General features: G+C 53.8%; 1 protein-coding gene across 1 annotated transcript; it reads left to right on the top strand.

The window, feature by feature from the left end:
* The first annotated feature begins 355 nt into the window (after positions 1–355).
* Positions 356–12,431, top strand: LOC149861567 (maestro heat-like repeat-containing protein family member 2B). The gene is made up of 10 exons (XM_090053771.1): positions 356–923; positions 1,720–1,855; positions 2,015–2,110; positions 4,489–4,563; positions 5,892–6,027; positions 6,403–6,512; positions 7,136–7,286; positions 8,255–8,411; positions 8,707–8,854; positions 12,324–12,431. The coding sequence occupies exons 1-10, from the start codon at positions 856–858 to the stop codon at positions 12,429–12,431; spliced, it is 1,185 nt and encodes a 394-aa protein (XP_089909897.1). The 5' UTR covers positions 356–855.
* The last annotated feature ends 321 nt before the right edge of the window (positions 12,432–12,752 follow it).

Raw genomic sequence — 12,752 nt, 5'->3', positions numbered from 1 at the left:
AGGTGGGATTCTGGTTCCACAAGGTGTTTAATAGTGCCTGTTTTTGTTTTTCCCCTCTGATAAAATGGATAAGGGGCTCCAAGAGTGGGTGAGGGAACTTGCAATTATATAAGAAACAAGTTAAATGATTTCTAAATGGGTTTTCAGGAATTCACAAGTGATTTTATTTCTTCTGTGAATGTTAGGAAATTTTGTAAAAGTGAGTTTGTATTAACTTTGTGAAACCTCAGGTGCGTTTTGTTTATTTGTAGTTTTTCTTAATGTGTTTCATAGTGACAGCTTTTTCTAATAAAATGTTTTTAATATAAAAAAAAAAAAACCACCCTCTCCCAGGGGACATGCTCCACATCAGAGGTCTGGTGAGATGGCAGGGAGCACAGTTTGTCCTTATTCACATTTTTTGTGCCTCAGGTTAATGGGTCAGCAGTCAAACAGCCCCTTTCAGGCCCAGAGGCAACTACGTCTGTTGTTCACCAGAGAAAGAGAGTGTGCAGTTTTCACATCTTTCAGTTAGCCGTGGGAGCCCTACTGCCCAACCTGAAAGTACCAGCTCCAAGTGCATAGTCCACGAGCACACCCAGCTCCCTGGGCAGGTGCTGGGCAGTCTAAAGGCACCTATGTGTTTGCTGGAAAATGGGGCCTCAGCTTCTGCACCAAGCACAGCAGGCAAGGCCACCTCCTCTGGATAGAGACCTGCAGGGGCCCTCCCAGTGCATTGTGCCCAGGGACTCTCTATGGCCAAATGCATGAGGAGGCCCTGGAACAGGGACTGGGATCCAGGACTCCATCCCCTGCCCCACCAACAGGCCTGCTGCCCCAGTTCACCAACTCTCGCCTACCCCTGCCCCGACCTCCATGGCTCCAATGGATTCCCTGGCCTCTCCCCTTCGCCTCGGGGCCAAACTTTCCATTAAGCACCTGAGGTAGGTGATTCCTGCCCTGGCTCTTGGCACTGGGATGCCCTGCTCAGAGATGAGCTCCTTCCTTAACTCTCTGCTGTTCTTCCTGTCAGATGTGGAGCTGAGAGACAGATGCAGGGTGCAGGTCACAGGCTGCTTTCTGTAGGAGTAATTTAGTTGAGCTTCTGACCTATTTGACTAGAAAAACAGACAGAGACCAGAAGGCTGATACTGCTTATTTCAGTTAAATGTTCTGAGATAAGAAATCTTGCATGCCATGGTCTCTCTTGATATATTGCCCTGTGCACAGATAGTTTGTTTAAGTAAACGTCCTAAATGTCTGTGTGATTTACTATTGTTTTGTTTCTCCAAGGTCATATTTTTTTCTCTTTCTCTGTCTTAAGTATAAATATGCCTGTAAACTTAGAGAGTGTGAGAAATCCTTTGAAACAGACAAGTGGGTGATTCGCCTTGCTGCATGAAATCCTTCCTGTGATCACAGTGTAGCCCTAAATAAAGAAAAGCTGGCTCTGTCACTTCTGATTCACGAAGTTTGATTTCTTCCACATCTCCCTGCAGCTGGGGTCAGAGGGGTTTGAACGTGTTTGGTCCACTGGGAGATTTGGACTTCAAAAGACCTGGAGGTGGTGGGATGACAACCAGGAGTGGTGGGCAGTGCAAGGAGCTTCTAGGCTGCCATGCCCAGGGGTGTCTGGATTTTGGGTTCTAGGTTCAGATCACATCTTAGCACTAGACCCACTTTCCCTTGGGGCTGGCAGTCAGCGTGACTGAGGGCTTTTCTTCCTCTTTCTTCTGCCAGCAAGGTGAAACCCTCACTGAATCTGGATGCAAACCGGAACGTCCTCAATAACTGCCTCAAGTGCCTGGTACCTCTTCCAGCTGTGCAGCACCTGAGAAAGGACATGGAGACAGCTCAGGACTCACTGCAAATAGGGGTACACCTATACAGCTGTCTTCTGGCATCACCTGCTGGGACCTGCTCCCAGCCTGCCCTGGGTCCTGGCAATTACCCCTGGCCTCCCTAGAAGGGTTCTGGGTTTTGAGAACACACTCCAGCTGGCCCCGAGCTTCCCTCTTCCATCTCCTGCTTGCAGTCCTTGCATGAGTTGTCCATGCAGGCCTTGGGTGAGCTCATGAGGGGCCTCCTTGAAGAAGACCCCACTGAGAGTTGGTTCATGGAGATGCTCTATGTGAGTAGCCAGCAGGAGCAGGCAGAGCTCTCTTTTCTGGGGAAGCTGGAAATGGGCCCAAGAAACAGGGAGGGTTTCCTTCAGCAGGGCAAATGAGAGGGGGAGTCTCCCAAGGTGTCCTTGGGGGTATGGGCCTGCATCCTATCTCGGAGGAAAGGCAGCAAGAGGGCACAGAAGCCCCCCTGGCTCTCCAGGGACCTAGCAGACCTCCTGAGGCTAAAAAGAAAGGCCTACAAAGGATGGAGGATGGGATTCATCTCCAAGGAGGTCCAGTCCTGCAGGGAACAAACCAGGAAAGCCAAGGCTGAAACTGAACTCCAACTAGCTTTAAGTGTCAGGGACAATAAAAAGTCCTTTTTCAGATATGTGGGGAGCTGGAGGAAAAGCAAGGACAACATTGGACCCCTGCTGAACCAGATCGGACAGCTGACAACTGACGCCCAGGAAAAAGCTAACCTATTAAATGGGAACTTTGCATCGGTCTTTCATTAGTCCCATGGGATGCCCATGCCCGCTATGGGATAGGGAGGTCTGGGTGAGGGAGATCCCCTGCCCTCCATCAATGCCGACCTCATGAAGGAACATCTTGAGAAACTGGATGGATACCTTCAAGTCAGCCAGTCCTGACAATCTGCACCCCAGGGTACTCAAGGAGCTGGCACGCGTCATAGCCCAGCCCCTGGCACAGATCTTTGAAAACTCCTGGTGCTCAGGACCAGGTGTAGTGCCTGAAGACTGGAAGAAGGCCAATGTGGTGCCAATCTTCAAGAAAGGGAGGAAAGTGGATCCGGCTAACTATAGGCCCATCAGCCTGACCTCTATCCTGGGGAAGATCTTAGAAAAGTTTATTAAAGAGGCCATCCTTAATGGACTGGCTGATGCCAACATCCTGAGGGATAGCCAGCATGGGTTTGTTGCCGGTAGGTCTTGCTTGACCAACCTCATTTCCTTCTATGACCAGGTGACCTATCATCTGGACAAGGGAGAAGAGATTGATGTCATATGTCTTGACTTCAAAAAAGCCTTTGATCTGGTATCCCATGATCACCTCTTGGCCAAACTGCCCAGTTGTGGCCTTGGGTCCACCATGATCCACTGGCTGGGAAATTGGCTCTGTGGTTGGACCCAGAGGGTAGTAATTGATGGCAGTCACTCATCATGGTGCCCTGTGACCAGTGGGGTCCCCCAAGGCTCTGTCCTTGGACCCATATTATTCAACATCTTCATTAACGATGTGGACATTGGAGTCAGGAGCGGACTGGCCAAGTTCGCCGATGACACCAAACTTTGGGGTAAAGCATCCACGCCAGAAGAAAGGCGGGTGATCCAGGCTGACCTGGACAGGCTCAGCAATGGGCGGATGAGAACCTGATGGTGTTTAACACTGAAAAATGCAAGGTTCTCCACCTTGGGAGGAAAAACCTGCAGCATCCTTGTAGGCTCGGCAGCGCTATGCTGGCTAGCACTACAGAACAAAGAGACTTGGGGGTCATCATTGACCACAAGATGAACATGAGCCTGCAATGCGATGCTGCGGCTAGTAAAGTGACCAAAACGCTGGCTTGCATCCGTAGATGCTTCTCAAGCAAATCCCAGGATGTCATTTTCCCCTTGTACTCGGCCTTGGTGAGGCCGTAGCTGGAGTACTGCGTCCAGTTTTGGGCCCCACAATTCAAAAAGGATGTTGAGAAGCTTGAGAGAGTCCAGAGGAGAGCCACGCGCATGATCGGAGGTCAGGAAAGCAGACCTTATGACGACAGGCTGAGAGCCATGGGGCTCTTTAGTCTGGAAAAGCGTAGGCTCAGGGATGATCTGGTGGCCACCTATAAGTTTATCGGGGTGACTACCAGGATCTGGGGGAACGTTTGTTCACCAGAGCACCCCAGGGGATGACGAGGTTGAACGGTCATAAACTCCTGCAAGACCATTTCAGGCTGGACATAAGGAAGAATTTCTTTACTGTCCGAGCCCCCAAGGTCTGGAGCAGTCTGCCATCAGAGGTGGTTCAACCACCTACATTGAACACCTTCAAGAGGCATTTGGGTGCTTATCATGCTAGGATCCTGTGACCCCAGTTGACTTCCTGCCCTTTGGGCAGGGGGCTGGACTCGATGATCTTCCGAGGTCCCTTCCAGCCCTAATGTCTATGAAATCTATGAAATCCCATTGACATCCCTACTAGCTGTCCCATGTTGTCCCAGGGTCACTCCACAGCTCCTCTGGCTTCAGGGGAATGAAGGTCCCCTGGGAAGTATCCAGATGATAAAAGAATCAGATTGCTTGGAGGGATGTCAGTGGCGACGGTGATGTCTGCTATTGAAATGGTTTGTCTGAGCTGTTTTAAAGGTTCCTCTGACCGTAGCTTGCTCTGCCAACAGCTTCGTGAGCCATGGCTTTTCTCTGACAAGCAGCAGGAGAGAGATAGGGCCTTGCAGGGCAACGCCCAGCTGCTTGTCGCCTGTTGAGAGAGTCTAATGCAGAGTAAGTCTGGTCTAACTTAGGCTTGTCCAACATACGGCCCGCAGGCCGCCATGCAGCCCGCCAAGGCATTTTCTGTGGCCCACGGTGCTGCGACAGGAAACGAAAGTAAACACGGTTTACTTTCGTTCCCACCCCTTGGCCCTCCCCCAGCCCCTCAGCAGCTTCCTAATGGCTGGGAAGGGCTGGGGAAGGGACAAGGCTCCCACACGCACCGCGTCAGCCTGATGTTGCCAACATGGTGCGTGTGGGAAGAGGAGTAGCCGTGTGCCGCTCGGGACAGGACGAGCATGGCCGGAGCGTCAGGGGCTCATCTGCACTTCCCTGCCTGCGCCGGTCAGTCCCGAGCGGCACGCGGCTCCGCCGACGCCTCTGCTGGCCAGTGCCGACCTGGCCGGGCTCCTCCCGTACCCCGCAGCACATGGGGGGTCCGGCTTCAGCCGCATGCTGCTCTGGATCAGACGGACCCGCCCGGGTCGGCACTGGCCAGCAGAGGCGTCGGCGGAGCCACGTGCCGCTCGGGACTGACCGGCGCAGGCAGGGAAGTGCAGCTGAGCCCCGGCCAGGCTCGTCCTGAGGTTCACTTAATGTTTGTAAAATGCTTGGAGAGCCCCACATGGATGCGCCGCATAGAAATGCAAACTATATTTTGACTTATTTGGTTGGCGCCTTGGGCTGAGATTTTCAAAGCTGAGTCAAAAGGCCAACTTCCATTAAAATGAATGGGATTTGAGGGCTCCAAATCTTTTATGACAACTTTGTAACGTGCCTATCTACCCTTTTTGCAAATCTCAGCCATGGTGTGGAAGCTCAGCCAAAGAACGTAAGCGCTTCTGAACGCAAGAGCATAAAAAGCGCCACGCTTGGTCAGCCCCACAATCCGTCCAGCTCAGTCTCCTGTCCTGAACAGTGGCCGAGGTGGATGCTACAGAGGGAGAGTTTTGAACTGGTTAGACCCATTTCATTGTCACGTCCTGCAACTTCATTGGTGGCAAAGGTCCCGTGACATCACTTCCTGATGTGATACCACTTCCTGTGAGGTCTTTGAATATGGCTCGCCGGCCCGCTGGGCGATAAAAAGATCATGATCCGGCCCCACCTTTGAAAAGGTCGGACACCCCTGGTCTGTCTCTTGCTTTGGTGTCCTCATGGCAGTCTCCCCCTGGGACCCAGAAAGCTTCCCCAGCAGACAGGGTCTCACTGGGACGCATTCCTATTTTCACCTTCCCCGGATCAGAAACTTGAATGTCACTGTAGCCAGACCCAGGCGTGTTTCATTCATTTCTTTCTCCTTTTTTCTCAGCTGCAGGAGCCTTTTGGGAAATCTGGGTCCCTGCTGGGGCTGCTGGCACCCTACACCTGCACCTCTCTGGCCACATCCTGCCTGCGGGTCGCTGAAAGCCTTGCCTGCCCATACAAGGTGAGGGCACTCGGAGCAGGTGCAAGTGACTCTGCCCCTTTTCTCCCTCTGGTAATGCCCGCTCCTCTCCTCTGTCCATTCGCTGCTAGTCTAATGTCATCTCAAAAGCACCATGACTGGCCCTTGCAAGATCTCCGAGGAGAGAAGAGTGGAGGGGTGTGAAGGGTCTCGCCCTCTTTCAGGGAGCGTGAAAATAAGCTCCCCCCAGCAAGAATGGGGAGAGGCTTGTAGCGGCTCTGATCCCACTGCACGTCTGACCCCACTGAAGTCACTCAGACCTCAAACATCACTCTTGGACCGCGCTGCCCGTGACATGACACGCGGTTCCTCCGTGGAGCCAAGGATCTGTTTCAGACAGCATTAAGGCACCTTTTCCTCCTTATTTTTATTTCAGGCCAGTCTATGACCACGGGTGCAGTGGAGGAGGAGCTGAGGGGTCTCCATGAGGAGCTCAAAGCCTCCAACCCTGAAGCTGTGCTGGTAGCATCCTCCCGCATGGCAAAGGTCAGTGTCTGAAAAAGCTGGTGTGCGGACGCTGGGGCTGGGCGTCCTTCACTGTCCACTTCTTTGCTCACACATGGTTTGCCTGTTTCTTTGGAGTGCATGGGGGAGGCATCTGGGAGAGTTATTGTTCATCCACTGCCTGCTGCTGTTTACCTATGTACATGGTAGAAAGAATAAGTCAGAGCAAGATTAGAAAGTTTTGTAGATACTTCTGTCCCTGCACAGAAGAAGAAACCTTTTGTCAGTACAGCACCTGAATGAGAGCCACAACCAGGACTTGGTCTCCTTGTGTGCCTGTTTTGATATATCCTTGGGTGCAGCTTTGCTGTGTTCATGTTGCGTTATCAAATGAGGCTCTCCCCGTTGAAGGCTGATGCAACATTCAAGCGCAGGGTTTGCCTCTTGCACATACACCAAGTCACCATAGGACAGAGGCTTCTGCACAGCACAGCTCTTTAATATCAATCTTGAACTCTGGGGTAGCTGCCATTCCCAATGACGAGCTAGACGCCTAACTGAGCACCTGCTCACAAACCTTTGTTCAGCAGCTCTTAGGCCTTCACCTTTTTTCTAACCTGGAGAGGAACTTCAGTGCACTTTCCCTTCTTTCAATTTGTCTCCAGGTCCTTGGAAAATACTTTCCATCAAAACAGGCCCGTGACTTTGTGGAGACCATAACGGATGGCATGCTGTCTGCCAGCCCCACGTGTGCTACAGCAGCAGGATATTGGCTCCTGAACACCCTTAGGGAGCATGGAGAGGCCCTCCTAGATGAAGGAAAATTGAAGCTGAGGAGGCTTTCTGCAGATGCTTTAAGTTTTTCAAATGCTGTTTTCATGCAGCGTGAACAGCAACCTCACCGTTGATCCCTGGACATGAAGCAAGTTCCAGTTCCCTTACTAGCCTGAGATGGGTAAGAGCAGATCAGCTGCAGTCAAGAGGGAGAGCACAGGAAGGCAAGATGGGGATTCAGTAATGTAGGTGATGGTGAAGCGGCTGTGCTGGAACACCATGAGGAATGGATGCCTGCTTCCCTCAGTGCCACACCATCCAGGGGTCCATGGCAAGGCAGGAGCTGGAGATGTTTCTCGATCCTCAGACATTTTCCAGCTATGGTAGAGGCTATGTAAGATGCTCCTTCCATCCTGCTCCTCTCCACGGGGTTGGGAACAGGGCACAAATACAAATGGATGCCAGATACTGCAGCCTCCCCACTCTCCCTGTTCTGGATGGGACTGGCTGTGAGCAGCTGGACTGACTGCCCCGCAGGCCTGGCTGTGGTCCCAGGGGCTCTCACAGGGCTTGTGAAGCTGGTGGTGCTTGTTGGGCCTGACCTGAGCACCCACACAGGCAAAAGGCCAAAATTAGCTTTTTAAAACAGCTCCCAGATATTGATATTTGTTGGCATGTTGGTGCGAGCACGCTGATAAATGTCAGGTAGAAATAGGTCCCAGGTGGCACGTGCAATTCGATTGCAGGTGTGTGCACGAGTGGGTGAATGGCTGAGGGTGGTGGGTTGGTGGGTGTCTGCGCCCATGTAGCAGTGCCCACTTTCACCTCCAGCTGGGGCACAAGGACGTGCTCATTGCTAACGATCACCCTGAGGCAGCAGTGTCTGGACACTAGTCCCTTAAAGCAAGGACTGTCGAAGATGGCAGCATCTTTCCCAACTGTGGGAGGGATTGGTTTGTGTTATGCTGGCTGAATGAGCAAAGGGCCGTTGTTCTTGTTATTTTCCCTCCAGGTGCCGGACATCCTGGGCACCATATTTATCCGGATGCCAACTATCCAGGAAGGGTCTGGGAGAGGCTTCCTGCTGGAAGGTGCGTCCACTCTGGCTGGCTTCCACCTAGAGGCAGTGACCAGCAGCCTCCTTAGTAAACCTCTGCCAATGGACAGGTACTTGCCACTCCCTCCCTCTTGTACCTGGTGACACACAAATCCCACAACCTGAAAAAGCCCACAGAGTTTCAAGCCAGGTGCAGATCCTTTGGGATGACTTCCTGAGAGCCAATGTCCTAGTGTGTTGGTGTAGGAAATGCCAGGCTTGTACGTAATGGCTTTGGCATAGGAATCACTGTGACCCAACCCCGTCCTAGACCAGCAAAGCCCTTGGCCTTTGCTTCAATGCCCTCTTCCTTCATGACATCACCAGAGTACCTGCAGCTCATAAGTAATGTGTCTTAAATTGCAGGGACACCTCTGACTTGTGGAGGGCTCTGAGTGGAGACAATGACTTCTCCCTCCATGTGCTGCAGTTGCTCCTCAGCAAGATTCAATATCAAGATTCAAGATTCAAGAGCAACTCAGCCGAGGACACGGTGGCCTTTGGACCTCTGGCAGTAAGTGACAGCCGAGGCCCAGTTGTACCGGTTCCCTTTGAGGGCTGGCATCCTGGTTCTGGAGACCTTGAGGCCGGACGTCAGGCTGTAGGGTGAGCTTTTCTCCCTTGCTCTCCTGCCCCCTGGCCATCCCCGCTCTGCTGTCGGCAGCAGAAACACAGCGGCTTCATGCTCCGTGGCTGACAGACTCCATGAGACTTAGCAACGAGAAACTTCTGTAACCCAGAGGCTCCTTCTGCTTCGCAGCTCTCTGTTCAGGCTGCTGGTGCCCCCGCACTTCCCGGGCAGCAGTGCAGGGATGTGAGTGGGAAGAGAGCCGAGTGCTAAGGGAGCTGCTCCCAGCGCTGTCCTGTGCTCTCCTGGATGTGAGGAAGAGACCTTTTGACTTGGAGTCATGGACTTCCAGATGTCTTCCCTGGGCTGACTCTGGTCCTCTCTGTCTCTTCTGGCACTTGTGCTGCTCTGGAAATCATCAGCACCCTTCACTCTGGCCCAGTGCTGATGGAGCTGCTCCCAGAAATGCTGTGTGCTCTTCTGGAGCAAGTGAGCCGCATGGCAGGGCAAGAGATGTCAGCACCCAGCGGGAGCCCGTGGAGCAGGCAGCTGAGGGAGGGCCACCTGCACGTAGTGGGCAACCCTTGCGGGTAAGGGGCAGGCTGAGACTGCTTTCACAGGTTTGGCCTCAATTCAGGCCCGCTGCCTGCAGGGTGTTCCTGCCCTTGCCAAGGGCTCTGCTGAGCTGTCCTGGTCCTGGCAGCTCAAAGAAATGGGGGTTGTCTGCCAAGGGCAGGGTCTGACGTGTTAAGGCTGGAGGGGCCCTATTTGTTCCTCCCATCTAAGCTCCTCTGGGCCAGGCCAGGCAGTTTCAGGCCAAGGGCTCCAAGTGTAGGCTTCACAATCTCCATCAGTGACCAGCACACGCTGTGCCCCCAGGTCTTGGGACCTGGGCACGAGACTGCTGCATGTTCCCGTGCTCTACATGTAGCCTTTGTCCTTGTAGGGAGAGAAAAATGGCTGCCCACATCTGCCCAGAGTGCATTTGGATTAGGAGAGCCTCCATGCTTTCCTTCTGGCTTCCAGCATTGATTCATGCAAGGCTTAGCCCTCCCTGTCCCTGCCAGGGGACAAAGGCATGAGAAAGAATGGCAGCATCGGTTTGATCTGAGCTGTCTGCCTTAGCCATTGGGAAGGCTCGGAGAGGAGAAGGAGCAACCCCTTTGGAGACCTTTGTCATCCCCACAGCTGAAGCTATAGGCAGACAGGGACTTTTCTCCCTTTGGGTGTCCAGGGACATCGGTATCACACAGCACTTGGCTGGGTGCACAGTAAGTGTCTGAGTAATACACTGCCCGAGTGACGGGGAGTTTTGGTCCTGCTCAGGTTGCAGCATCTCGTTACAGTCTGTAAATATGGCCTTCTGCTTCCCTAGGCTTTCCACAGTGGCCCTGACCTGGGCCATTTGCGAGGGCTTTGGGGAAAGTGTGGCAGCATCCCTCTGCAAAGAGGGAACTTGGCGCCTGCTTGAATGCCAGGTGCACCATGAGGGGGCATGCCAGCTGGCCAGGTACGAGGCAGGCTGCATTGCATCTGTGCTCTAGGCAGTGGGAAGAGCGGTGCAGGGGGACCTTTCTGTGCTGAAGCTGCAGGGTCGTGTGGGGCTGGAGACATGGAGCTTGTGCCCCAAGACATGAGAGTTGCCGCCTCCGAGCAACTGAGTGCTGGCAGTGCCCAGCCGGTCCCACAACCAGCGGTTTTCCTTTGCAGGGCTCTGCTCCCACTGGGCATTGTAACACCCAAGTTCATAGGTCCTGAAACGGGTCGAGACTGGGTCTCGAAACCTGAGGGTCACTGGAACAGCCTTCCTCAGCCAGGTAAGGCGCCATAGAGAATGAGCAGTTTGATGAAAAGGTGGCTGTTTGCTGTGCTCTTTGCCTGGGCAGTCCCCTGCTCCCCTTCCTAGGAGGGGGGATCACTGGAAGACACTGCACTAAACCAAGCAGTGCCTCAATCTACTTGCATCAGCATCACCTCTCCTGCTCACACTAAGCCCCTGCCTTGGTGACTGTCCTGGCTCTAAGCAGACAAGCATCCCCACGTCCAACAGGAGAGCACCATGTGCTGGGGCTCTTCCTCGTGGTGTGTTGTGGGATTCTGCTCTGGCACAGGTGACTTTTCTGCTGCAGGCCTGGGCTCCTGGCAATGACTGTGCTGGATCTCACTGATTTCTTTTAGCTTACGTGTGACCCGTCCGCTGAAGAGCAGGACGTCCAGCGCTGCATCTGCTAACAGAATGAGCCAGGGACCACAATTGCTTCATTCGGCAGATGGCAGCCAGAGCCCTGGGCAACGTGGTATGTGGTGCCCCTGCGCAGGCGAGGCCAAAATCCCTCTGCTCTCTGGAACGGAGCTTGACCCTAGAGACCAAACAAGCAACCAAACAATCCTTTCAAGCAGGGCTGAAAGGATGCATAAGCCCCCTGAAGTACATCCAGTGTTGCTCTCTCACCTTTTGTGGTGTCTCTGCAGACAGCTGGGTGCGACAAGTGTTATTTTGGTGCAGAAGTGGGTGCCTTGCGTCTCACAGGCATATGGGAATGTAGCCGCGGGGGCTCGCTTGGCCAGGTGAAGTCCTGAACACACTATGAAAGGAGAAGTCCAGAGGTGAAGAGCGTAGATGCTGATCACTGTGTCGTATCTTCTGTCTGTACAGCTGAAACAACACGGGACCCCCATCCTGGAAACGCTGTTCCGGGCCTCGTTTGTGCCATTTGTTAACAAGGTGATGTGGGAGGGCATGAAAGCTCTGGCAAAGCTCCTCAGCCATTTAGGTACAAGTGCAGGGCCCTTGATTTTGGCTGTTGGGACATGTCAGGGCCTTTTTTGACCACGTGAGTGAGCACTGTACCCTGCCCCCATGCCAGTGCTCTTCGTTCTGGGCCATGGCAAAGGTGGGGGATGCACTTGCTGCTCCTTGCTCCAGTCCAAACTGGAAGATTTTAAGTTCTGTGGAAGAGAGGAGTTTTCAGGAGGAAAAGCAAGTGAAGAGGACGGGATGACAGATGAGCCCTTGGAGACAAGGAGGGACTTTGGGGGGGATCAGGCCCGGCTGCAGCCGCGGTCACGGGGCTCTGTAGGGCTCTGGGGCTGTTCTCTGCCTTGTTGATTCTCCGGAGCCGGAAGCAGAGCCGGGCAGAGATGAGCCACCGCAGGGGTGGGGGGATTTGATTTTGTCAGGATTCAGAATCAGAGTCCCCGGTGAGGGCACGGTCAGGGACCGAGGCTTGCTGCTGTTCCCCACGCTGCGCTGAGCGCCCCCGCTCCCAGGCAGCCCACGTGGAGCAGGAGCAGTCGGAGTCCACCCCCCGCAGCCCGCCTGGCAGGCTGGAAACCAAAGGCTCCTGTCAGGAGCTGTGCCAGGCCCATGAGAGAGAGGCTTGGTCATGCCCACACTGGGGTTTCTTGTCCACAGAAGGACGATGCCCTGCGGACTGTGTCATTCATCCTCTTCGGCACCTTGGCAGGGTGCATAACGAAGAAATGGCGCAGCTGGTACAAAAGCCAGGTGGGGCAGAGCTGAGCAGCACTGTTGCTGCTCCTGGAGGTCCCCAACAGTCAGGTGGCCAAGGTAAGGACCAGTGACGCTGAAGTCCTCAGCCCCACCAGGTGTCCCCAGTCCAGCCCTAGGGTAGCTCTGCCATTCCTACCTCCCATGGTGACCATCCCCTTCCCACTGGGGCAGCTCTATCCAGGCATCTCCTTGAGCTCAGGGATGCCTCCCAGGTCCAAGGCAAGTTGCAGATCTGACCCCCTGTGCATGCAGGAAATCCCCCTGCATGCTTTACTGAGGGGGAGATGGGTGTTAGCTGCAGGTGCCACCTGAAAGGCAGGAGAAGTCCTC

Source organism: Crocodylus siamensis, chromosome 6 (genome assembly GCF_052110815.1).
Source record: "Crocodylus siamensis isolate JL-2025a chromosome 6, ASM5211081v1, whole genome shotgun sequence".
NCBI classification, from domain to species: domain Eukaryota; kingdom Metazoa; phylum Chordata; order Crocodylia; family Crocodylidae; genus Crocodylus; species Crocodylus siamensis.
The sequence above is the reverse complement of the archived record's forward strand: the minus strand, read 5'-3'. Positions and strand labels throughout refer to the sequence as shown.